Here is a 23,464-nt window from a genome sequence, read left to right as displayed (position 1 = left end):
AGCAGGGAAGAGGAGATCAGTTCGGGGAGAGGGGACAAATCTGTGCTCCACAAAAACTTTAAATGGTGCTCTGAAGCCCCTGTCCTTATCCTAGTATGATCTGTCTTGGATCCCCTTGCATACCCTCTAGGGCCGCCTGTGGTCCTGACGGTACCCAGAATTCGGTACCCAGGGATCTGTGGTCATGCTTTCTTTTGCTAGCTGTGTCCACAGGGCCAAACACAGGGAGGTGGGTGTAAGGTAGCAGGCACTACAGTTGCTCTGATCCATTCAAGGATCTCCCTAGGCAGGTGGATTAGGCAAGGCAATTTTAGGGCACCTTTACACTGATGGAGCAGCACAGAGTAGTCCTATCACAGCTGAGGAGCTGGTCTTAAAGGTCCAATTCTGAGAGATACTGAAGGTCTCCAGAGAGGTGCTCAGCACCTCACAAGGTGGGGCCCATGCACTCTGAGCTCATAAATCCCATAAAGTACAAGGCACAGAAATTGATAGTGGGTCTTGTTTGTATTGATCTGCATTACAGCTTAAAATAAAATAGAATATTAGGTACATTACCCAAAAACACAGTGTGGAGGGGAAATGCATAAACATACATGTACCTTTCAGATACCTTTTCAAGTAAAAATAATATCTTACTAATTCAATACACACAACTGTTTTTCTATGAACAAAGAAAATAATGAGTGACAAAACTTCATTATTTATTTATCAAGAGGCACAGCTTTTAATGATTTATGATAATCTGTTCCTCAAGACAGTCTTTATCATTGGAGGTTGTATTCTGTTGAAGGCATTTTTTGCTGAAGGCATTAGTACTTCTTTGGGTAGCCATGGGAACAAATAAGAAGATCTTTCAAATACATTAATAAATCTCTGTAAGTTGCATTTACTTCCTTACTTAAGAACACCAAAGCATATGCTTTGACATGTCCTTATATATATCCTCCTACATGAAAGTCTTGCAGGTTACTAAAATAGTTTAAATATTTTTTTGCATCTCATTACTATGACACTATTTGCAATGCAGCAATATATGTGTAAAATAATTCTAGGAACTAAGAGCAAAGCACTCATACATGCAAATCTCACCTGCAATGATAATCAGTTTATGTAATGTAAAATATGCTAGCCAAGATAAGCATGTACACCTAAGAACCCTTATCTACAGGACACATGGAAAAATCATAGAAAAGGACATTTAAATTATGATACACAAAATAGAAAATGGCAGTGAACTGTCATCCATAGTCTGCTGGCTAAAGGAAAATGAACAGATTTTGACAGTGTTCCTTTTCTTGGCAGAGCAAAGGCTTAATAGAAAAAAAAGCAAAAGGAAAAGATAAAAAGTATATAAATAAACAAAGCATGCATGAGAAAGGAGAGGAAATGGTATTCAGCTCTAGAACTCTGCAGGTTATGAACTGAACTATGTTATTTTATTGTTGTGCGAGTGACCACATGGCTGACTGAAATAAAAGTCTGACTCCGCCATAACATTGAAAAAATAAAGGGAGGGGGAAATAAATTCTTGGTAAAAGAAAGGGCAGGCAGATCAAATGTACCAACAATAAATACTCATCAAATGGTTTTAGCCATCTGCAACCTCAACCCAAACTACAATCCAATTCGCATCAAAATCAGTGAAAGTGTTTCCATTGTCTTCAGTGGAAGCTGGATCAGGGTGAAATACAACAGGCTTTATTTTGGACTCACTTATCTGCTCAGGTTTCTTAGAGCTTGATCCTGTGCAGTGCTGATCACTTATTGGAAGGTGGTTAGCACTATCAACTTCAAAAATGTTATGGGTCTTGAGGGTGCTCATTACATTGGCAGATTGAGCCCATTAAGAGATGTAGTAACACACATAAAAAGCACCCTTCCACAGTGTAAATTCCGCTAATAAATCCATCATGCCTTTGTTTAGTGCTGACTCAAAAAGGTCCCTTCCTCGTAGAAATGCAGCATGCCTTCAGGTTGCTCACACACATAACAGGACAACTCCATCATAGAACCCGTAGGTCTCCACTTTTCAGTTATAACAATGAGGAGTCCTTATGGCACCTTAGAAACTAACAAATTTATTTGGGCATAAACTTTTGTCGGCTAAAACCCACTTCATCAGATGCATGGAGTGGAAAATACAGTAGGTAGGTATAAATACACAGCACATGAAAAGATGGGAGTTGCCTTACCAAGTGGGGGGTCAGTGCTAATGAGCCAATTCAGTTAAGGTGGAAGTGGGCTATTCTCAACAAGTTGACAAGAAGGGGTGAATACCAAGGGAGGAAAAATCACTTTTGTAGTGCTAATGAGGCCAATGTAGTCAGGGTGGCCCATTTCAAACAGTTGACAAGAAGGTGTGAGTATCAGCAGGGGGAAATTAGTTTTTGTAGTGACTCATCCACTCCCAGTCTTTATTCAGGCCTAATTTGATGGTGTCTTTCAGTCATGTGTGCTAACAAGCCAGCATCTTGCATGGAGCTGGCTCCATGCCATTCAAGGAGTCCACTACCCCTGCACAAGTCTGTCACCTCTAGCTGCACTCCTTTGTGCAGCAGAACTGCACCAGGACTGCCGTGGCCAGAATGTACTGTATATTTTGCTCAATTGCTAACTTTAACTGACTAAATTGACTAAATAAAGTAAGTGAATATTAAAGGAGTACTTGTGGCACCTTAGAGACTAACCAGTTTATTTGAGCATGAGCTTTCGTGAGCTACAGCTCACTGCATCCGATGAAGTGAGCTGTAGCTCACGAAAGCTCATGCTCAAATAAACTGGTTAGTCTCTAAGGTGCCACAAGTACTCCTTTTCTTTTTACGAATACAGACTAACACGGCTGTTACTCTGAAACCTGTCATAAGTGAATATTGTACATCATGTTTTCCTTATAAAGGACCCAATCCTCCTTACTTGAGCTAAACTCCCATTGGGATCAATAGGAGTTCAGGATAAATAAAGACTGCAGGACCCAGCATACAGTTATTCTAGACTTGCAACAGAGCAAGTAACCATACTTTATATAAAAACCCAGTAATTAAGGATATAGTCTACATTATAGTTTATTTTATTTGTCTGTCTGTTTCATGGCATGTGCGCAACTGGGTGTGAGTGCTTGCGTATATTTATTTGTACTGTTTAAAGTTTGAATTCTTTGTCTGATTTGAGTCTGCTAATTCATTGATTGATTTGGTTACTACTCCCTGAAACCCTCTCTGTGTACAATTCATCCACATTGTACATATGTGAATACAAAAAATTCCATTATTATGTGAGTCCTCTCTTCAGACAAATGGGAATTTGAGGAATCTGCATTGATGGCTGGGTAGATTATATCAGTGGTTCTCAGTGCTGTGTTCTGGCTCTTCTCATTTAGGAGATAAAGGTTGGTCTAACCTGCCCTGAGTTAGGGCTGAACCAGGCAGAGAATCAGAGCTGTAACCAGCTCCCAGACTGCATGTCCCCCACCTCCACTCTGCTATGCTAAGCAATGCTCCCCCACAGCAGAAAATCTATCCCAATGTAAAGAGAGAACCTCTGTTTATGCATAGAAGCAGGAACCATTTGGCTTCTTTAGAAAGACCTGGCATGAAATAATTGCTCCAGAGTGTCAGAGCATGAATGTACACTGCTGCAATTTGTATGCTTCTGCCTCAGCATTGCTCGTTGCAGGTGGTACTGTACTTGCATAGATACACTGATCAGGGGCAGTCTCCAGATCCTCATTTGGCAAAGAGACAAGAGAGACATTTTCACTCAGCAAGGAGCAAAGCTGCCAGTCCAGTCACTAAATACACTGGATTCTTGAAGGGGAATCTGTAAGCAATTCTGTACTCAGTGATCTCACATCTGCACTGTGAACCCAACCGACTTTGACTCAGTTATAATAAGGCTGCCTTTTGTAGAGTAGACAGGACTTCAGAAAGCTTTACTCTGGTTACAAAATATTATTAAAAAAAAAAGAGTACTTGTGGCACCTTAGAGACTAACAAATTTATTTGAGCATAAGCTTTCGTGAGCTACAGCTCACTTAAGGACCTGTGTGTGCTACAAATTACGATCATGTTGAACTTGATCAATGGACAGTCACGTTACAGGCAGATTTTGTCTCCTGATTCAGTGGTGCTGTATTTGGGAAAAAGGGGAAATCGGAATTAGGTGGAGAATAGGTCACTAATCAAAAGGCAGGTTACTTTGAAGGAAGAAGATACTTTGAAGGAAAATAGAGAAGTTGATGAAAAGCATATTTGATTTTAAGATTTTGTAGAAGTGTTTCTCATTAGGCCAGACTTGCAAAAAGATATCCCTCGCAATGTAGGCATGCTGGCCTATAAAGTCTTAGTCTGGGAGCATGTTGTGTTTAAAAATATGAAACAGGAATCAGTTTGGCTGTTTTTAAACTGTAGGAGTTAAAACAAAATTAGAAGTTTGTTGACTCATATGCTTGTTAAATGCTCATTAAAAGAGCTTTATTTTTAAACTGAGATTTTACAGGCAATAGGCCAGAATTTGAGCTCATACATGCTAATGTAACCCAAAGTAACTTTGCCAAAGTTTATAGTTTACACTGGTGTGAAAGCAGAGTCTGGCCCAATCAAATTTGGGGGAGGACACCTATGAAGACGATAGTGATAACAAGCTAATCCCATATGGCGAAATTCTACTCTTACACATGCAAACATGGTTTCTATTAACTTCAGAGAAGGCCAGGTGTGTATGTCTAAGGGATGATTTTTTCACCATTGTACTGTGACAGAAAACTTACCATACAGCCAAATTCTGCATTCAGTTAAACCTATTCAACTCCACTGAAGTTAACACATGGTTGTAAATGGAGACCCAGGAAGGGAATTACACTCCCTTACATGATCAGCTGTTTTTTTAAATAAAAGTGAAAAACATCATAATCTGGGAGATAGAATGCTGCTGCAACTCCCCCCACTGATAAATTGCAGTCATGCTTCACCATGACAATGCCTGACTTCTACGCTGTGTTTACAAAACCCCCAAAACCTAACTGTGTATGTACAGGACTGTGTTTAATTCCCCGCGTGCACTTATTTTAATAAAAAGTGAAAGTTAGTAGCTGGTTCAGCCCTGAGTGAAGTGCTGCTAGAAGTAGCATCCGTGCCAATTGTTGCATTTTTTAAATGACTTATTTTACTTTGATCCTTTCAATAGCAGCAGCTTTCAATAGTGCTTCACCCAGAAACACCATATATCCATCACTCTTATGAAGCAAACCTGAACAACTTAATTGATCAAATCAAGAAGTCTTAGCAGCAGCCAACAAAAGTCCCTTGTCTTGATTCCACAGCACACCAGGGTATCTATTTTCTCAAGAGATACCACCCCTGGGATAGCAGACCCACAGCTAAGTTGGCAAATTACGGAAACAAGAACTGCCCCTTTTGTACCCTCTGTATCCAATATGAGCTTAAAACCAGCCTTCTGTGAAGAAAACAGGGTTTTCTAAAGCAGTGGCTCTGAACCTTTGCAGACTACTGTACCCCTATCAGGATTCTGGTTTGTCTTGCGTAACCCAAGTTTCACCTCACTTAAAAACTACTTGCTTACAAAATCAGACATAAAAATACAGAAGTGTCAGAGCACACTATTATTTAAAAATTGCTTACTTTCTTATTTATACCATATAATTATAAAATAAATCAATTGGAATATAAATATTGTACTTACATTTCAGTGTATAGGGCAGTATAAACAAGTCATTGTCTCTATGAAATTTTAGTTTGTACTGACTTCGCTAGTGCTTTTTATGTAGCCTGTTGTAAAACTAGGCAAATATTTAGGTGAGTTGATGTGCCCCCTGGAAGACCTCTACATACCCGCAGGGGTACATGTATCCCTGGTTGAGAACCACTGTTCTAAAGGACTTATGACCCTGTCTGCCCAAACAATTAAACTTTTTAAAATTTCTAATAAAGCACTTAATTCTCAGACAGATCTGCTAAGTGGCTTTTTTTTCATAAACATTTTTGTAAAAGGAGATGCCCTTTTAAAGTATCTCCTCTCGGGTTGCTTGGTGGAGAGTAGTAAATGGAAAGCGAGTGCTGGTGTTCTCCAGCTTCATTAAAATACCATCTAATAAATCAGGATTATGTTCTGTGTATGCCAAATCTAATTTTTTTGAATTAAGTCCTAACTGGGAAGAGCTGTAGTAAATGCCTCCATATTTAGTTTCTGCAATATCAAGTGAAAGACAAAAGTGGAGTGATTGCATGTGAAGAGCTTTTTAATTCTTGAATAAATTAAACAATTAATATTTTTGCTTTGCGAAAAGACCCAAAGCAGTTCATGGAACACTTTTGTGCCACTCTAGGAAGGTAATATACTGACACCAAACTTAGATGTAATATTTAAAAGTAAGAGGCTTTCTATTATTTCCATGTCATACAGTATTGGCAACACAATACCTTACCTATGGTTGCACATATCTTATTAAAAATATGTGGGCTAAATTCTGCAGTTCTTAGTTGATTAAAACTCACATTTATTTCCTAATATGTCATTTCATGTGAAGAAAAGATACTAGCTTCAAAAGGATAAGTTCTTCAACAATTGTCCCTGTGATATCATATTAACTGGGAAGTATTTTCTGATGGGGGCTGACAAAATTCAGTTCCTACACTAAATAAAAGGAGTACTTGTGGCACCTTAGAGACTAACATATTTACCTTCAGTCCTTTTGGTATGATGTCCATCTGTTTGCATTTGGAAAGGAAGATGATGTCTGTCTGTATCTGTACGAGTTTTTTCATGAAGTTGATTGATTTCCACTCCATACGGCTAAATTCAGTGCCTTGCATAATGACAGGTTTCAGAGTAGTAGCCGTGTTAGTCTGTATCCGCAAAAAGAAAAGGGGTACTTGTGGCCTTAGGTGCCACAAGTACTCCTTTTCTTTTTGCGGATACATACTAACACAGCTGCTACTCTGAAACCTACACTAAATAAAGAGACATAAAATTTATACTAAAATTGCTCATTACAGCCTGTGTTTGAATTTCAGCCCTTAATGAACAACTGTACCAAACTGAGAAAGGATGGAGAGAACAGGTTTAATTTTAAGGAGGGGCTCATGAAAGCTTCTTAAACTGTCTATGGTCACTGAGTTTTGTATAAAAATTTAATGGGGAAGAACTTTTCAGATCTTGACATATCCCTAAGTAGTAGTTCCTTTAAGAAAAAAGAAATACCGAAAGGGGAAAATTTCTGAGGAAGTTTACGCCAGTGTAGACTTTGTCGGTTGGCAAACTAAAATGTAGGATTGGCAGTGGAGGGCCTGCATTGGTAAATCTAGTGGTATTAACAATCCCTACCTTTTAGAAATATGTGATGTGGAATGAAAAAATTTTCAGGGTGTAACAGTTGAAATTCAGAGTGTGAGGATATCATATTCTCCTATTTAGCTGGGGGCTCCCACTGCTTTCTCTATCAATACGGCTGTAGCTCCCATTCCCACAAAGGTCAGCATAAATCCAGACTATCTTCTGTCAGGTGGACACTGGGGTTTACCAGGGACTATGGACAGTCTAGGGATTTTATGGAAATGTTGTAAATTCAAAGGGATCTTTTCCCACATTGGGTCTGCCACTGATGGTTTGTGTTATGCTTGAATATACGTTTCCAGATTTCATGACAATTACAAGTACAGCTGCTTTATTGAGCTCACCGTTCAACCAAATACTAATGCCATTGCTCTTGAAATAATGGGTCAAATATATATAGTTTGGAGTTGAATCATGTGTGAATCCCAAGAAAATATCTTTTATTTACATGGAAAGCGACAGTGAATAAGAGCAGTATAAACTGGTCTCCTTCACGTGTAAATTATACAGAGAGAACAGCTAGGTGAGGTAATATCATTTATTGGACCAATTTCGGTTTGTGGAAGGGACAAGCTTTTGAGCTTCACAGAGCTCTTCCTCTTCCTGTGAAGTTCAAAAGCTTGTCCCTTCCATCAGTAAAAGGTATTACCTCACCTACCTTATCTCTCTCATGACCAACACGGCAACAACAACGCTGCAAACTATAAATTATACAACCATTCAAAATGGGAGAAAACTAAATAGATTCTACTCTGCTATTTATTTTTTAGATTTATTTACATATTCTCACAATTCTTTAAACGGTATTAAAATAATTGCAGCTCATATTTTGACAGGTTCTTCTTATCAATAAATTAGTGAAGGTTATAAGTAGGTTATGTCCCTGCCCCATAATCATGCCTCTCCCTGGAATAGCAGTGTCAGGGGCCACCCATCCACACAAGATCCGTCTGCTGGGCTGGTGGTGGCTTGCCACTGCTCCTCTTTGGAGTACAGTTCCCTCACTGGACTACAGTGCCTTGTCTTCAGGAAGGCTGGGTTCTGTATGGGTGAGGGATAACTCAGCCTCCAGTCAACCGAGAAGATTCTGCAGGGGGAGGACTCAGAGAATGGAGCTGAATACTCTATTAAGATGAACAGGGCAGTTCATACCTCTCAGAACTATTGTTTCAGGCTGTCTGCATTATTTACACTCAGGTAATTTTTACAAGGTTTTCTTGGCAACCATGAGGTCTAGAAACAATTTATTTTTGAATGAAAGTTGCAATTTCAATGGCATAGCCAGGGCGGAAGCCTTAGGTATGTGCCCATACTTATTCCTTAATACAGCCCTGTGCCCAAGGGGACTCTGCACTGTCTGTACATCAGGGAGCATGGCTCCCAGTTGGCACTCTCTGTAATAAAGTGGATGGAGGAATGTGGGTCGTCAGACGCAGGGCTACACAAATTCACTGGCCAAAACTCCTCTCCTAAGGAGACCACAGGGTGTGTCTCCCTGGCTGTCCCACTTTCTGCCACTGGGTTGGGAGGGATTTTATCCATCCTGCTAAACTGGACATAGGTCCACTGTGCAAGAACCTGTGTGCACTGCCCAAGAGTTGGTCCCATCTCATAAGTCTGCAGTTTTCTTTCCAGAAAGTCATTAATTTTCTTAACTTTCAATAAATCTATCTCAACACAAATATCTAAATTAGTATTCTATTAAAAATACAGAAGGCCAGATTCTTCTCTTACTTGCACTGGTGTAAAATCTTAGTAACTTCATTGACTTCAATAGTGTTACTCTAGATTTACAGTGGTGTAACTGAGGGCAGAATCTAATTTGCAGAAGATACGTTGATGCCATTTGTATTTGCACTAGTTAAACGCAATTTTTCGATTCACTAATGGCTCTTCCACTTTTGAAGTATGCTATCTTTTAAGGCCTGACCCTGCAAATGCTGGCTACTGGTATAGCATTTACTGCTGGTGTATGCCCAGATTGATTTTAGATATATACATGTGAATGTGTGTGTGTTTATAAATGCATACATCCGCCATGTTTTATCTTCTTCCTTATGACAATGTAAGGAACCTTCTCACGCTCCCCTAAAGCTGCTCCTGCTGCTACTTGTGTGTATTCCCAGTTATGTCTCCAGGCTTACCAAGAAAAATAAGTCATTGCTACTTGTTACTCCTCTTAGCACTGCAGAGCCAATACCACACTGGGACAGTGCGCCGCTCTCTTTTCTGGCGTGTACGTTCATCATCAACAACAATGTTAAGTATTTTCCCACTGCCAAATCCTTACTTGTGATAATGCACAAGAGCAAAAAGAGCTCAATTTGACTTTCAGATTCCATGTTAAAATTTATAGGGCTGGTAGTTAGGGAAAACATCTTTTTGCTTGTAAACTGAGCAAATTTGACCTGGAAATCATAGATTCAAGAAACTAGGAACCCCACAATGCCATTTCCCAGTCACTTTTCAGAGTATAACTGCACATGAAAAGCCAGATTTTAAGCAAAGCCTCAACCCAGCCTCCTTATTTTGTGAGCACAATTCTGGGCCTGCCTTTCGTCTCCTGCAAGAACTGTGGATGGAAATATTAGTATTTAGCTAAGCGCTGGGCAGGCACAAATAGTTAATTAGCTAGCTAATATTATATATCTCTCTATTGCATTTTCCTTCTCTATGGATTATAAGTGGCAGCAAGATCAATTATGAAGTCCTTGCTCTGACTGAAATCCATGAAAGTTTTGTCTGAGCAATGGCTGAGTTGGGACCTGAGGACATGGCCCTCCGTGTATTAATACATTGGCTTGGGTTCAAATCCCAGTTCTGAACAAAAATGAAAACGAGCTTACTTGTCTACTTGTCATTGTCAATAGACATTTGTCCATATAATAAAATTACTAAATAACGGAATCCTAAGGCTTATTTAGAGCTGTCAGAACTAGCATAATGGGAACATTGAAATGCAGTAGCATAGCTGTGTGAGGAAGTTTGCATAGTGCCTGCCCTCACTCTCTGTAACTGTAGCCAGTCCAACTGTAGAGAAAGTCGAAATCACACAAAAATGTTAATAGAAGGACATTAAAAATTGGCCAGTGTGGGATTATTGTGGGTGGACATTTCTTTTGCAATGTTCATTTGCTTGTGCTGTCTATTCTGTCATTTCCTGTGCAATGTATTGATCACTATTAGATTTTATAAATTAGATTAGAAGTGGAATTGAACTACAAATATCTGGTCTGCATACCTACATTTGATATAAACCTTTTTATTTAATTTCTAATACCTAGCAGTTGTAATATTTTTATAAACGATTGAATCAAAAATTCAGTTAGTCGTTTCCCAAGCTGTAATGTCATTTCCTTAAAGTGAAACCTGAACATCGGGCATTTTCTTTTGTAATAATCACCCATGTAAATGTGGGCCAGCCGAACAGGCACAATCTAGCCCGTGTTATTTCGGAGCTTCCTATTTTAATACCTCTTTGTTAAGCTTCTTTTGTGCTCTGTCACAAACTGGCTGGAAATTTTCCAATAGAGTATGCTTCACTTCCCAAATAATGGAACCAATTCCTTCCCCTGGTAGAAGGGCAAAACTCCTATTGAATCCAATGGAAGAGTTGCCAGCCTACCTGTGGATAAAACTAGGTCCAATGATAGGTTTAAGATGAGGACCCTTCAGATCTTTTGCAAGAAGACTATAGTGACAGTACTATCACTTTTGACCTATTTGCAACCGATGGTTCTTATACACAAGTACCATATCTGTTGGTACGTAAGCACCTTAGAAAATGTTTGAACACTCTAGCAAAGGAAGACCTGGAGCTCACAGCCATGATATTGCATGATGTGTCTCAAAAACCTGTGTGGACCATGTGTCAAAGAACATGTTGCAAGAAAGTACTTCACTTGGAAGTCATTGTGGTAACACCCTGGCAAAAGTAAGGGCAGAGTATGAGCCACACACCATTTGAAGAGAATCTCATGATAAGCAGTGGCAGAAGGGATGAACGGAATCACAACAGGCTATACTGGATAGATTATATTTCCTAACAAATGGACAACCAGTCAAAAGGGCATAATCCTGATTTATGAGTAACAGGATTTGGGAGGCCTTCTCACAGAGAATAAAGGGGAAAAAGGTTCAAAATCTTGAGCAACCTCTCTACTTGACCTAATGGAAAGTAAGATCACCTAACGGAGATCCTTTGTCTGTGAAGCATAGTCAGGACATGTACTGACATAAATAGTTTTGGCAAAGCACCTAACTCAGAGTTAACAAAGGTGAGGGCAACTCTAAACCAGCATCTACTTTTTGTGTTGGAAGCAGCACTCTCTCCAAGTACCCTCAGTTCAGTTGGGGAGTACACTGCTAAAACTGGGAATATAAATTGTGGTGGAGCCAGACAGAATAATGCTTAATTTTTTTAATTAGACTTAAACTTCACAATAGTTGAGGCTTCAAAGAGTGTAGAGGCCAAAATCATAGAAACTGTACTCTTTGATACATAGAATTCTTGATTTTTATAAATTGTATTTATTACCAGTTATGAAAAGTGTAGCTTGAAAGAAATTTGTCATGAACTTTTAGCACCACAGTCTTGCTTTGAACGAATCTTTCAAATCTTCTGTATAGTATCTTTAGTTCTTTTGCTGTGTCAATATCTATTCTTCAATGTAGATTCCTGGTCAAAAATGCCATGCAGCCTTATAATCAATATTTGTTCTGTTTTATCTGAAATCAATAGGGAATTTTCCAAGGAAAGAGAAAAAGCCAAAGCCCGAGGGGACTTTCAGAAGCTGCGTGAAAAGCAGCAGCTTGAAGAGGATCTGAAGGGATATTTAGATTGGATTACACAGGCAGAAGACATTGACCCTGAGAATGAGGAGGAGGGTGATGAAGAAGGCAAACGGAACAGTACGTATTCTTTACATGTTATACTCCCACTGAAAGATAATTGGACTGCTTGGAGAAGAGTTAATATAAGGGAGAGGATATAGCATATCAAATATTACTATACTAATTTTGTGTTGTGTAAAAATATGCATTAGTTGAGCATCCACATCTTTATTAATAAAATATTCGGTTACCTACTGCCATAAAAAAATGGACTGGAAACATATCCCCAGATTTTGCCCTGCTTTACTCCTGTACAAACCATGATCCACACTCTATTTTGATACCCACTATCAAGGTTTGAAAAGCATTGTTTTATAAAGGTTGTCTATTTTATTTTTGGTTTCTAAAATAATAGTGGCTATACAAATTGCATGCATCTCAATGACATTTCAAATCTAGACTCTTGCTGGCATAGCCAAAAGGGATATATGATTGTCAGTGGCTGTGTGTATTAGAGTTAGAAGAAAATGGCTCAGAAAAAAGTAGATTCTTAACTCCACATTCAAAGCCCAAGAAATAGGAGACATTGAGAAAAACCTAAAGATTAAATGTTAAAGCCTTCTATTGTGTTAAAAAAGATCGTTTCCACTAATTCTGTGAGGAAAGAAATTTCACCTCAGACATCCCCTCCTGTCTAGCAGTTAAGGCTAGGTCTAGGCAGTGGGTTACTGTACAGCAAGCCAGGGTATGACTCCACAGTGCACCAATTTGCTGTGTAGTAATGTACTATGTAGACAAGCCCTAAGCATGGTATATGAAAATATCTTTATGAGTGTCTACTTGAGGTGAAATACTTGAAATCTTTAGGACTTTTAGTCAACATTAAAAAAAGATCACTGTTGCTTACTTTATATAGTTCACCTATTATAAAGTACTGCACTAATGTCAATGGTAACGATGAATGTTTTAACACATTCAGATTTATATCATGACAGTCCTCAAATGCTTCTACACCAAAAAGTCTTAGCAGAAATGTCTACAATGAAGATGTTAATTTTATGATTTTGCAACAATTGTACATGGTTTGTAGTTGTCAGCTAGTTGTCTGTGTAACTCAGAAATTTCAAATATACCTCTAATGGAAAGGTTTTTATACTTTCTACTTTATTTGCAAAGTAGTGGTTAAAGTCTTAATATGAAATGTATGATGCTTTGGATGAATGATCATGTGGAATTAGAATATTTCTGTTGTGGGGTTTCATAGCGAAATGCAGTTACCCTTGGAGGTTGAGGGCCAGATTTTGACACCCTTATTTATGTTGAGTAGTACTCCTCAGATAGATCTACTGGAACCAATGGGAGCTATTTACCCAGCAAGATACTATTCAGTATAAATAGGGGTATCAGAATCTGGCAAGGAGTGATTTGTCATAGACAGAAACTGAACAGTATTCCATATCACATTAATACATATTCATTATTATTGATATTGCTATTATAGTATTGTTATTTAATTATGAAAAACTGCATTCTTTTAAACATATTTATCATATGTTTAAAATATTTCAATGATATCTTAGCTTTTGAACATCAGTGTAATACTTCATTGATTTGCAAATCAGCGTTGTAGCTAGAAATGATTTCCAGGCATAACGTTTGTCACAACTGGTAAATATTGCATGGTTTGTTCCTGAAAATTATTGAAATCGTTTTTTTGTTTTTGGAACTTATTGCCACATAAAAATAATATTTAGGCTAACTCCTGTCCCCAGAGTTCCAGATTCCAGAATTTTAGACTTTTTGGTTCACAGTGCCAATAAAGTCTGAACCCATGTTACTGTCTTAGAGGAAACAGAGTTTTATCCTTGATACTATGGGAGAGTGGGAGGCAAGCTTGGGCTGGTGCTGTTACCTAAAAGGGGTAATGTGTATGTATAAAAGACAGCCCATGCAGAGTTTTAATCCTTGAAAGGTAGAAGAGGCAGAGACAGTCTGGAGTTCACTAGGCATTGCTATTGCTATTGATCTTATGTGGAAAGCACTCATATACTGGCGTAATGGGTGTCAGTATAAAAGACTAAGATATAAAAGAAGTTTGTATGTTTTAGAGAGTACAGTTGGGGTCCACATGGTGTCTGTGAGGGGTTCAGTCACAGAGACCCCCTTGGGACTGTCACCTGATGTGCTGAGACTACCTCTGAGCCCGTTTTCTCTGCCAGTTTGGGCCTCCAGTCTCCGTTTTCTCTGCCAGTTTGGGCCTTGTTGAGCCAGATATGCTAGCCTGCTGCAAACACACACCCACAGACCCCCCGAAAGCTTCAGACTTAACTGAAAACAACTTAAGAAGTGCTCCTGTCTCCAGCACCCAGGCACTCAGTTCCCAATGGATCCAAACCCCAAATAAATCCATCTTACTCTGTATAAAGCTTATACAGGATAAACTCATAAATTGTCCACCCTCTGTAACACTGATAGAGAGAGATGCACAGCTGTTTGCTCCCCCAGGTACTAATCACTTACTCTGGGTTCAATAATAAACAAAAGTGATTTTATTAAGAATAAAAAGTAGGATTTAAGTGGTTCCAAGTGCACCGGACCCTTGCTGGAACCCGCGTCTATATAGCGCGAATTTGCGTATAACGCGGTCCTGGCCATGGATCCCAAATTTAATTACTTTAATTGGAATCCATTTTAACACGGTCCCCACGTTAATGCGGTACTGCGCATGGATCCCAAATCCTGCGTTCTAGCGAGGGTCTGGTGTAATAACAAACAGAACAAAGTAAGTCACCAAGTAAAATAAAGCCAAAATACGCAAGTCAGGTAAATCTCACCCTCAGAGATGTTTCAATAAGCTTCTTTCACAGATTAGACTCCTTCTTTGTCTGGGCCCAATCCTTTCCCCAGTATAGTTCTTGTTAGTTCCAGCAGGCATCTAGGTGAAAAGCAGAGGATTCCACATGACTGGGACCCCTTTGTTCTGTTCCACCTCCTTTTATAGCTTTGGCACAAGGTGGGAATCCTTTGTGTCTCTCTGGGTTCCCCCCCTCCTTCTAAATGGGAAAGCACCAAGTTAAAGATGGATTCCAGTATCATGTGACATGTTCACATGTCCTGTGAGACTTCATTACCCACTCGCTGGCACACAGTATACAGGAAGGCTTACAAGTAGACAGAGCCATCTACAACCAATTGTCCTAGTTAATGGGAGCCATCAAGATTCCAAACCAACATTAATGGCCCACACTTTGCATAATTACAATAGGACCTCAGAGTTATATGTCATATTCCTAGTTTCAGATACAAGAACGATACATTCATACAAATAGGATGACCACACTCAGTAGATTATAAGCTTTGTAATGATACCTTACAAGAGATCTTTTGCATAAAGCATATTCCAGTTATATCATATCCACACTTATAAACATATTTTTATAAAAATATGGAGTGCAACGTCACGGTGGTCACTGAACAAATCCTGAGAAAACAGACCATGTGCATGGGAGCTATACAGGGTCACAATCTTCTTGCCCAAATCAATGGCAGGGTGCTGTACATCCATGCAGCCACTAATGGGGTTATTGGCCAGGAAACCCATGCAGTATGCAGACGTAGTGGCCAGATCCCATCCCTTCTGCAGCCTGTCCTAATCTCAGACCTATCCTTTCACTGCCCTAGAGAGAGCTGCCCCAGACCAGTGCTCAGTGGCTTGCAACAGGCTGTGGAGATCTGGGAATGGGTTCCCGGTGGGTTAGGTTCCCCCATACAGCAGAACCATGTCTTTACTTACCTGTGGAAAGAATGGGGCAGCCTTTGTCTGTACATTGTTAATGATTATGTTATTTTAGGTTATGTTAATTGTCAGAAGATACTTTCAGGGCAGGGAATTTTTGGGGGAAAGAAATTAAAACACATTTTTGAGGAAAACCTTGACATTGATGTTCAGACCATGGGCAGCCTTTAAGGGGCAAGGATGGTTATTTATACTGTGTCGAAATGAAATTGATAACCTGAGAAATATATGAGGAATGCCAGAGGAGAGTCACTTCAACCAATACAATACAACTCTGCTGCTGAGCACTTAGCAGGTTACATTTTCAAAGCCCTGTACAAATGGACTAACTAATCACCACAGCACTCTCATTATTCCTATTGACTTCAGTGAGAGTTCCTTGAAAATCTGGACCCTAATGTGTTTATCAGAACTCCATTGGTACTGCATTGTCTTTGATCTGATAAGGTCTCCTTTGGATGCCTTCAGCTTTTAGACACTTAGGGACAGAGCTTCAGTTCGTCCTCTGGCTGTTTTGTACTGTTCCAGCTGTGGAAAGCAGCCAGATAGCTGGCAGATCTGGCCAGCTGAAGATTTCCCAAGCTGTAGTGGGACTTTGCAGCCAGATGTAATTTAGAGGAACCCCAAAATTGCCCTTCAGCAACCCTAGAAATCAGGGAGTGCAAAGGTATCTTAAAGCCACTTTCCCCCCTCATGTTTCTTCAGCTGTTCCTAGTGGAGCTCTAGCATCACCAAAGATCTTTCCCCTAGTGCCTGCAAAGTAAATAAAAAAGTCCATGTATTTTAGCTACTAGCTGAGCTTGTTTGGGAGTTAAGGACGCCAGATTCTAGACAGTGGGTACAATTTTCAAAAGCTCTTTAAGTGACTTAGGTGCCTACACAGTTTTCATATCATTTTAACTCTATCAGTTTAAAAATTTGCCAGTGTTTAGATGCCAATTATAGCTAAATCAGTACAAAACTTGTGTTGACAAGCCTTAAGTCCCAGTTTCAAAAGTGACATAGGCACATATGAGCCTAAATCTCATTGAAAGTCAATAGGACCTAGGGTCCTTATTGCTAAAGCTGTGTTTGTTAATAGCACTAAAACTCCTAAGTCACTAAGTCCTATGGCATGCATCCAATGAAGTGAGCTGTAGTTTATGCTCAAATAAATTTGTTAGTCTCTAAGGTGCCACAAGTACTCCTTTTCTTTTTGCGGATACAGACAAACATGGCTGCTACTCTGAAACTAAGTCACTTAGGCACTTTTGGAAATTGTACCCATACTTTCCTACTACTTTCACCTTGGCCTGCAGGGATGCCACCTGCTTTGAAATAAAGCAGAAGAAAATGAAAACAATGAACAAAAATTAGGACCATGAAAGCACCAATGGGTTAGATCCTCACGTGCAGCTGAGATATGGGTGATCCTCCTGTGGGCAGAGGCACAGGCTTTAAGTCTATTTCACCCCACAAAACAAACAAAGCACATGTAAGCATCTGAGAAGGTCTCTGGGTTGTTGTGCCCTTTAGGATACTAAGTGAAAATGAGTTTTGATTTGACTTGAGTCATAAAAGTTTTATAATGTGCTGTGCAAAAGTGCACTGGTTTTTGTTATACAATAAACTAATAATATGCCAGTGTCATATTGGCACTAAGCAAGCCCACTTATGTATACTGAATGGACATTTCCACTGAATAGGCAATCTCTTAGCCTATTTGTGCAAATGTGTTTAAAAAAGTAGAGCTGAATATAATTTTGTGCATGATCTGTGACAATGTGTGAAGAAGGTGTAAGGGCTGCAGAGTGGCCTCACTTCCTTCCATTTGACACTCAAAGATTATCTGAAGGTGCTCTGCTGCATTTCAGATTACCTGTGAAGGTATGCCTAAAAGGAGGCAAGATTTCTATGTAGATATTCAGCAGATCCCTTCGGTGAAGGAAGGAGCCCTCTTGTCTGCATTATGAAGTTGAATTTCTGGTTTGGGAGCTTAGTGAAGTTTAAATGACAAGCACCAGAATAATGAGCTTGCAGAAAAGGTCTGTAAAGACTTGTGAGATAAATTTGGTCACCTTCCGAATATACTCCTACAAATTACTAATTTCCGGAAAGGATTCTTTAGCATAAAGTGTAGACCTGCTAGCTCCATTCATGCCCCTTTTCCACATGGAATGTTCATGGTCACAGATGTTTGTCAGATCTCTGCACATTCAAAAATAAGGGACTCAGTCCTGCAATCACTGCAAAATTAAACTGTGGATAAAATACTCAAAAGTGCCTGAGTCACTTAGGAGCCTAAATCAATGGGGGTTAGCCTAAGTGACCTACTTCTAAAGTGGGATTTAGGCTCCTAAGTCAGTTCATCATTTCTCAAAAAGAAAAGGAGTACTTGTGGCACCTTAGAGACTAACAAATTTATTTGAGCATAAGCTTTAGTGAGCTACAGCTCACTTCATCGGATGCATTCAGTGCATCATTTCTGAAATTTTAATCTATGCCTCTGTCTTCAGTAAATTAAACATTTTATATCAGTGGTTCTCAAACTTTTATACTGGTGGTGACCCCTTTCAAATAGCAAGTCTCTGAGTGCGACCCCCCTTTATAAATTAAAAACATGTTTTTATATATTTAACATTATTATAAATGCTGTAGGCAAAGCAGGGTTTAGGGTGGAGGCTGACAGTTCACTACCCCACCCCCCATGTAATAACCTCATGACCCCCTGTGGGGTCTTGACCCCTCAGTTTGAAAACCCCTGTTTTATATGATACCCTTGTAATTCTGTAAAGATTTTTACTGTTAACCAGTGAGTGTTAGGTACTTTTGAATAATGGCACACATTCTAACTATTAAGATGAGAAATACATTGCTAAAATACTTCATAAACTGTTGTTATGCACCAAATCCCCGTTCCTTCAAATTCAGTGAAACAACTCCCATTGACTTCAGAGGGACATTTTGGTCCAAAATGCAGAAATTAGTGTAAGCGGTGAAAGATTTTAGGCTGTAATTAGTTGTGCTGCTGGTGATTTCATTCTGTGTTCTGTCTGACATTGCTTGTATTGTATATGTGGACACATTTTTATTTTTTTGCATTGCAATTGCTGCCATCTACTGCGTAAATGATGGGATTACATATACTTAACACGAAGGGGTTACATTGGACGACTTAATGGAAAAGAAGAAAGGCAGATTTAGCTGCTTTAGCAGTTCTTCCAATAAACATGGTAAAATGTGTTCTGTTTTGCAGCTGAGCATTCTTTTGTGCAGATGATGCATTTTATATGTTGGTTCTTGAAAACATATATGCCTTTTCTAAAATATAGAAATAAACAGCTTTTGCATGCAGACACGCATCATGCATGTAAATGATCTGCTATTTCAAATGCATGCTTCAAACAGTTTGGTGTTTGCAGTGCTTTAACTTTCTAAAGGCTCATTTTTATCCATTTAGATTTCAACTGAAGTGTGCCTTTGTTTGAGAGTGTTCTAGTTTAAGCGTAGGCTTACCTTTTCAAAAGGCAGGTGAGCCAGATATAAAAGCATCTCTTAAATTCAGATATGAAAAAACCTACCAAAACATTTCAGAAGCTGTATAACTGATTATAGTGTAACTTTAGAACAGCATGTTTTAGAACTGTAGACTGTACAATCATATTGTTTTGGTTGTTGTTCCCACCCTCAATTAATGCAAAATTTAACAAACTAAATACAATGTTCTTATGCTACTTTTTTCCTTTCATCTTGTTAATTTTTTTTCCAATGGAGAAACTTTTAGAATGTAAATAATTTCCGGTCTACACCCTTTAAATAATGGCAAACATAGCAACTTGTCAAAATCACAATGATAGCAATTAGGAAGATCTAGTTTAAAATCCTGCGTACAACAGAATTATCAGCGCAATGGCTTACTTGTTGTGGTGAGGCAATCACTTTTGTTAAATAGCAGCTAAGATCTGGAGTGCAGTTGACAAATCTGACCCAGTTACTTTATGATATGAAAAATATCAATCCAAACAGAAATTTGTAAATTGAAAGGATACAAGAGATGCATTTTAAGGAAAATACTAGAAAAAATAAACAAAATGTAAAATTCAAGTCAATTATTTTGATGTTAGATTATATCCTACAAGTAAGTGTATCTGCTAATTGAATAAAATATATGTAAAACATTTCAGGAAAATCCTTACTAGATATTTTAAACGGTCTTGTTGATTCAATTTGAAATTATTTATACGGCTTGAACTATTCAATCTACTTTTCTAGTGGCTTGGATAATTTTTACGAGCTGGAATACCTTTTAAAAACATGCTAAAAGACTGAATAGTTTTTCATACATACTGGAAGTGAACCAGCTAAACCATTGAGACCATTCATGTGTAAGAGAGGGCTGTAGGATTGGGGCCTTTGACTTTGAGAGTTAGATTTTCAAAAACAGTCAGCATTGGACTAACTTTGCTCCTGTGTATGTCAAGGAGAATTTTACTATTGACTTCAATGGGATGAGAGTTAGGCTGCCACTGTGCACTTAAAAATCCCACCCTAACCCATTCTCTTCCAGCCATATGTATTTTTTCATGAACTTCCACCTCCATGGAAAAATTGCAGAAGGACTGCAAGATTAGGCCCTCTTTCCTCAGCTGGTTCCAGATAAATCATGTTCTCCATCTGTTTTATTGAGTGTACCAGGTTCCCAAGATCCATGTAGTAATCCCTTAGATCTCTAGTAATCTGTGAAGGGTTAGTTCATTTGGTACATCTGCATGGAGAGCTGACACATTTATACTATTACTGTCCAGAGCCAGGCTAACAAGCCTCCCCACCTGCACCAGACCTCCTATGGAGTTGCCAGCAGAGAGTGAGAACCTATGGGAACTAATACTGACAGGATCAACATTAAGGGCTTGTCTACATGGTGCATTAGTCTGCACTAAAGGAGTATAAATTCTAGTGCGCACTAGCGTGTTGCACACAAACTGGCTTGTGTGGACCATGCTGGCATGCACTAAAAATTCCCTAATGTGTGTTAATGTAGTTCTGTTTGAAAAATGCGCAGCAGGAAACTTTTAGTGCATGCCAGTAGGGTCCATACAAGCCAGTTTGTGTGCAATACATTAGTGCGCACTAGAATTTGTACTCCCTTTAGTGCAGACAAGTCCTATCTCTGTAGGGGAAAAATAAATCCCATATCTACGGTGCGGCACAGAGCAGCTCCCTCCCAGTTAGGCTCTCTTAAGCACAAACACTGAGTGGTTTCAATGTCAGAGTGTATAGTGACCCTATTCATTCTCTTTATACCTTCCAATTTCTGCAACAAATGAGGCAGGGGTCTGGTATATAAAAAAATTATGTAATTGTATAATTAAAGACTGTATCATAATGCATACTTGCTAGGAGGCCAAATTAAGGTTGCACGGGCAGTCTTAATTCTGGCATTTCCTAACTTTAGAGTGTTTGATTTTGCAACTATAATAATGTTCTTTTAATGTGCTTTATTGTTTGTAATTTCCTAGGTTTAAAAAAAATGCAAACTGAAAAAAACCTCAGAAATTCCATCATGTATGATTTGAGCACCAGTTCTACTCAGTTCTTTGGATTAGGAGATGTATGTGTTTATTGAAGATCTCCTGTAGAAATGAACCGAATTACAATTTAAGGATGCCTGGGAAATTTTCAATGATAAACTGTTTAACTTGCCCCTTCATCATCCGGTCAGTCTTTAAAATGCCAACCTTTAGAAAGTTCATGTACTTCCCAGATGTAGGCGGATAAACAAATAGATATGTGTCTGTTAAACAAATAAGCTTGGCTTAAAAAAATTCTGCTGTGTATTTTTAGAAAATAACAGAAATAGCAACTTGTTCAAGTCACAATGATATTAATAAGGAATATATAGTTGCAAATCCCAGATATAACAGAATTATTGGAGCAGCCAGCTTTGTGGTAGAAAGGCACAATCATTTTAGTTGAATAATAGCTAAGAGTCTGGCAGTAGCTGATATATTTGACCTAAATACTGTATGCTTTGGAAAATATCACGTTACATGCGGTGTTTATATTGCTTAAAACAGTCACATTACATTTGAAATTGATTCATATAATTTGAATTCAGGTGATATTTTTAGTGCTCTTGAACTTTTCAGGGGAGCACCAAAAAAAGGGAGCAAATCTTAATAAAGCAGATAATCCCTGTATATTTCTGTGCATTCATATTTTCTAGGGAGGAAAAACATGTCTCTCGCTTAGCACACCTGAGCTCTAACAGAAGGCCAGTCTCATTAAGCTAATAAAGTTTCCCACTGATTCATCCTATACACTGTTGTTTTCCCCCATAAACTCCTCCTTAAAAGGCTGTGGTCATATAACTCAGCCTGTTTAGTGCAGACGCCAGTGCCAGTTTGGATTAGCTAGGGTGGGTGTGCTCGTGCAGTGTTGCTGCTGAGCTCTACTTGGGATTGAAAGGCTTGTTATCACTCCTGAAGCTAGGTCTCTCTATACTGCCATTCATAGTACTACTACCAAGCCTCTCTGTTGGCCTATTATTAGAGTTTAATACATGTTGGGTTTCTAATTTCCCCTATATTGTCTATTATTCTGTGATTGCTCCCCACACTTTTCCCCAACACTACACTTACAATGTCACAAATTGAAATAGGATTGATTATGACCCTGTTAGAAACAGGGTGAAAACCTGGCCTCATTGTAATCAATGGCCAAACTCCTAATGACTTCAACAGGGCCTAGGATTTTACCTAGAACCTTTATTTTTCTTAAAACAGCTAAATTCAGGAAAAGTGGGGTGAAATTTCTGACTGTGTATTGACCAGTAATAGAATCTTGCTAGGATTGAACTCTAGCCTTGTCTTAAAATTATATTATTGTTATGCTTTTCCCTGTTTTATAAACAATCTGATATTTATTTATTGAGTGACACTTTATAAGAAACTGGATAGTAGCAGAAAGCCTCCATTTCGTGTTTTCTAACTGGAGGACAACCAATAGCCCTGTGCCACAGGACCTGAATTTTCCATTTTTGTTGGATGTATGTATACTACAGCCTAGAAACAGTGGGCCTAATTCCCCTTCCACTTGACATCTGTTTTATACCATTGCAGCTCCTCCGATCTCACTGGAGTCATTCATGATTTGCACTGGTGTATGTGAGAGGGAAATAAGGGATTGTGCTAAAGTATGCATTTATTTCTATGAATTGGGTACCGATCTCACTGACTATTCAAGTGAATAAGAGTTGCAAGATCAGGCACTCGGTAAATCTTCCCCCCTCCCCCCGCATCTGCAAAGAAGCCATTCCCAGTTTTGGCAAGTAAAAAGACTGCAGAACTCCAACAGAAGACAGAGGGTCATATTCTGCTCTGTTACACCAGTGTAAATACAGAATAACTCCACTGGTGCATCTGAGAGGAAACTTTGTCCCAAGAAGCCTATCCTCCTCCCATTAAAATAAGAAGCATAATTCTCATTGAGGACTGTTGCGTGGGA

The 23,464-nt window shown here is 38.9% G+C and overlaps 1 protein-coding gene across 6 annotated transcripts in view; it reads left to right on the top strand.

Moving 5' to 3' along the window:
- The window catches only part of CACNA1D (calcium voltage-gated channel subunit alpha1 D), a 321,562-nt gene that overhangs the window by 168,088 nt on the left and 130,010 nt on the right, over positions 1-23,464 (top strand). For all 6 annotated transcript variants that reach the window (XM_043551625.1, XM_043551623.1, XM_043551627.1 and 3 more), the window contains exon 9: positions 12,092-12,261. In XM_043551625.1, coding sequence (XP_043407560.1) covers positions 12,092-12,261 — 170 coding nt within the window. The remainder of the gene's footprint in view (positions 1-12,091; positions 12,262-23,464) is intronic.

This window comes from Chelonia mydas, chromosome 7, assembly GCF_015237465.2.
Source record: "Chelonia mydas isolate rCheMyd1 chromosome 7, rCheMyd1.pri.v2, whole genome shotgun sequence".
Lineage (NCBI taxonomy): Eukaryota > Metazoa > Chordata > Testudines > Cheloniidae > Chelonia > Chelonia mydas.
Note: the sequence above shows the minus strand (reverse complement) of the source record. Positions and strands in the feature narration are given on the sequence as shown.